The sequence below is a fragment of the Chinchilla lanigera genome, unplaced genomic scaffold, assembly GCF_000276665.1.
Source record: "Chinchilla lanigera isolate Chin_1 unplaced genomic scaffold, ChiLan1.0 scaffold00057, whole genome shotgun sequence".
Taxonomy (NCBI): domain Eukaryota; kingdom Metazoa; phylum Chordata; class Mammalia; order Rodentia; family Chinchillidae; genus Chinchilla; species Chinchilla lanigera.
The window spans coordinates 11,162,068-11,165,801 of NW_004955458.1; the positions used below are offsets into that span (position 1 = coordinate 11,162,068).

At 48.5% G+C, this 3,734-nt stretch overlaps 2 protein-coding genes across 3 annotated transcripts in view; one reads left to right on the forward strand and one right to left on the reverse strand.

The window, feature by feature from the left end:
* On the reverse strand, positions 1 to 534 carry LOC106149963 (translation initiation factor IF-2-like; the record flags this gene model as incomplete). Its single annotated transcript, XM_013520921.1, is given in 1 exon segment — positions 1 to 534. A coding segment is annotated over 1 exon segment (371 nt), but the record flags the coding sequence as incomplete, so codon positions are not given.
* A 10-nt stretch (positions 535 to 544) lies between these two features.
* Positions 545 to 3,734, forward strand: part of Xpot (exportin, tRNA) — a 43,904-nt gene continuing 40,714 nt past the window's right edge. For both annotated transcript variants that reach the window (XM_013520915.1, XM_005397439.2), the window contains exons 1-2: positions 545 to 740; positions 970 to 1,084. In XM_013520915.1, coding sequence (XP_013376369.1) covers positions 1,078 to 1,084 — 7 coding nt within the window. In that variant the 5' untranslated portion in view covers positions 545 to 740; positions 970 to 1,077. The remainder of the gene's footprint in view (positions 741 to 969; positions 1,085 to 3,734) is intronic.

A 3,734-nucleotide genomic window follows, 5' to 3' on the forward strand; every position in this document is an offset into this window, starting at 1 on the left:
GGCCGGGTCCGGAGCCCGGGCGCCCGCCGTCTGTGTCCCCCTCCCGGCCCCGCGGGCGCCGATCCGCGCGTCCCGCTGGAAACGGGGTCGCGGGGAAATCGCCGACCGTTGTGCAGAGCCGCGGCAGGACGGGCTTCACACTGAGCGCGGGCGCAGCTAATTCCGTGCTGAGCGGGACCCGAGCTCCTCCCGCCGGCCGAAGGCCGACGCCGGAGATTCTTACACGCGTGCGGCCGCCGCACGCCCTCCTGCGCCGTAAGAGCTCGCGTTCCCGACGCCCGGGAGCCTGCGGTCCTGCGCGGGTGCGGAGGGCATCTTAAGAGGTAAAAGCAAGGCCACCCTGCGGGCTGCACAGCCAGTCTGAAGAGCATAGAGGCCCTGTCTCCGGAGAGAACAGAGGGACAGAGAGACGGAGGTAAAGCTGATAGGCTGACACGAGCCTGGTGTAAGTAGTCCTCAAGATGCAGAGTACTAAAGTACTGCTTAGTGGTGTGGGTTTTTGTTTGTTGGTTTGGTTTTCTTGTTTTTTTTTTTCCGGTACTAGGAATCGAACTCACGACCTCGCAGGCGCTGCGCTAAATCCCCAGTCCCTCCTGCTTAGTGTTTTAGGGCAGGAATAACGTTATAAATTAGGTTAGGCCGAGAAGGACAGAAGAAATTTGCCCTTAAGTGAGCAAATTCCCTTCATCCGGAAACCCTTCGGCTACCAGCAGCCCTGAATCAAATCTGATACATTCAGGGTAATTTATTCTCTCTCTTTCTTGGCATTTAACTACCGTATGCTGTATTTGTCAGCAGTGTCAAACCCTTTGTGGAAAGTGGTACAAATGTACCGCAGTGTGTAAACAGGTATCGGCGGCTAAACCTCCACAGAAGGGGAGAGTTGGGCTGAGTCTGGCGAAGTTTGCGTCTAAGATCATTCTGAGGGAGGAACGGCCAGGGAATAAGAACGTTTGTCTTTTCTCATAGAGACGTTTCGAATTTGGTAGGAGAGAGTGCCCCCTGCTGGCAGCGTCTTACCCGGCCTTCCGTTTGGAGTTCAGGGATGGGATCACACGTCTGACCTTTTATACCTGGATGAAAGGTGAGTGCGCCGTCCGCTGTAAGCTTTATTGTAAGGCATTGCATGGCTGTTTTCTAACATGTAAACTAAATCTTATCCAAAACAAGTCGAGAGTGTTGCTTTAAACACAGCGGCAAAGGCCCCTCCCGTGGGCCCAGTAGCCGTCTCTCACAAAAGCAGCTGAGAGACAAACACCAAGGGGCCCCCGGGGGAGGAAAGGCCCCACTCCAGGCCACGCTCCCCCGGGCTTCTTGCTTCATACCTGCTTCTCGGGACTAAGAGAAGCGTGATAACTGGACCAGAATCAGAACAGACAGCACACCTCATCTACTGCCAAGACGCTCATCACAAGCAATGACAAAGCTTAGACTACTGACAGAGGTGCTACTTTAAGGGAAACACACTACAGACGGGATTGTGACACAGGGACGTGTAATTAAGGTGCCCTCGGCTGAACCTTTGCTGGCACAGAGAGAAGGCAGTACCATGGTTTCCAGATACTCAATGTTCTGCTGTTGGCAAGGTAACGGAAGTTCAGCTTGCAGGAAAAGGATTAAGTATAGAGGAAAGATCCCTGCGTTTAGAGCCAGGGGCACTAGATTAGGACACTAGCACGGTTGCTCACTATCAGAAATTTTGAGAAAGTTACTCGAACTTTCTGATCCCCAGTTGCATCATTTGTAAAATGAAACTATTAATACTTTATCAGGTTAATAATACCCCTTAGCTATCGCAGGCTGATCAGGTCCACAATCTCCTGAATGAGTGTACAGCAAAGGCTAAATAAAAAGAGGCAAAGGGAATGATTTCAGGGCTCCAGGAGGATCAAAGCCCTCTCACAGAATTCTAGATTCTCTCAGGGCTAAGTCCAAGACCTTCTCAGGGTGGCCTGTAATTATTTGGTTATCAGGAGAAAGAAGAGGAGTACTCAGAAGGGTAGAATCACTCAAGGACTTCTTCAAGTAAGGAATTGTTAATCTTCATAAGGATTAAGTTAATCTACCAGGGGTGAGATCCCTGAGGCCACAGTCTTTATCTGTGATCTTTATATTTATATATTTATCTTGAGATGGATCCAGGTGTCCTTGGCTGTGATCTTATCCCTTAAGGCTTTCCAGTTTCATCCACCCTTACAGGTTTTAGTAGGGATTAGTGACCCAGAGGTTCACTTACTATGACTCTGTTGTCCACTTCCACACAAGTGCCCAGGGCTTTGGACAGATTCACAAGTAAACATAAAAGCCAGTTGATTCATTTAAGTCCTGCTCAGGGCTGCTTCATGGTGGTCTCCGTCGATACTTATCCTCCGTTCCTCAGAGCTGGTGTGAGGATCAAATGTGACCAAATTGGCACCCTAGGAGCACTACAGACGTGAAGTATCCATGTTCTTTTACCTTTTGGTAAGCTTTACGTGGACAGCTGGGATAGGTGCTTACTCCTCACATTCTAAATGCATCCAAGCTCAAGCACTTGGTATACATTCCAAGCCATCAAGCACTTACTAGATAATTTTTCTCAAAGCTACTAAGAGGAAAGTAGTACTACTTGCCTGGAGTTATCCAGGTACCAAAGGCACTCTCCCTGACTTTGTCAGAACAGTGGTCTTGGGTCCAGGGACGTCAACTCAATTAGTACAAAAGGACAGTAGGAATGAGCCTCGGGCTGTGGAGTCAGATAACACGGGTTCAAATTCCAGATCTCCCACTCAGTGGGTGACCCTGGGCAAATTTTTCTATGTCTCAGTTTCCCTAGGGGATAACAGTACCAACTCCAAAAGGTATTATGAGGATTAACAAAGCTTCAGAAGTACCTAGAGCCAAGCATAGTCATATATATACCTCTAATCCCAGATACCCAGAAGGCTGTGGCAGGAATATCACAAATTCAAGGCTATGTCAGGCACAGTAGTGCACGCCTGTAACCCCGGCACTTGGAGACTGAGGCAGGAGGATCACTGCGAGTTTGAGCCCAGCCTGGGCTATATAGTGAGTTCAGGCCAGCCTGAACTACATACCAAGACCGTATCTCAACAAAACAAAACAAAACAAAACACACGTTCAAGGCCAGCCTGGGCAACTAACTTAGCAAGACCCTACATCAAAATAAAATAAGAAAAGGAACTAAAGATGAAGCTCAGTGGTACTGTACTCGCCCATCATAAATTCAGTTCTCAGCACTAGGGGAAAAGTCAGAATAGACACTTGGAGTAAACACGGTGCAAGTGTCTGTAAAGAAGCTCGAGAAGTGATTCCCTGTTACATGGTTATTCTGTTTTCTAGCTACAAAGTAACATAAGAAATGTAAGTTGAGTCTTTCTAACTTTAAGGCTCAAGGCAAGAAGCTAACCCAAACACGTACAAGAAAGGCATCTTTATTTTTAGTTTTTGTTTCTTGTGTGTTGGTGATCGAACCCAGGGCCTTGCACATGCTAGACAAGCACTCTCCCTGAGAGTCACTCCCAGCCCTTTAATTGTATTTTTAGTGGAGAAGTGAACAGTGGGTTATATCATGAGAATCCTGTAAGTATTTTGAACTAGACATCCTAGCCAGGCGTGGTGGCACATGTCTGTAATCCCAGCACTCAGGAAGCTGAGGCAGGAGGATCATCCGAGTTCAAGGCCAGTCTGAGCTACAAAGTGAGCTCGAGGCCAGCCTGAACTGCATAGTGAGA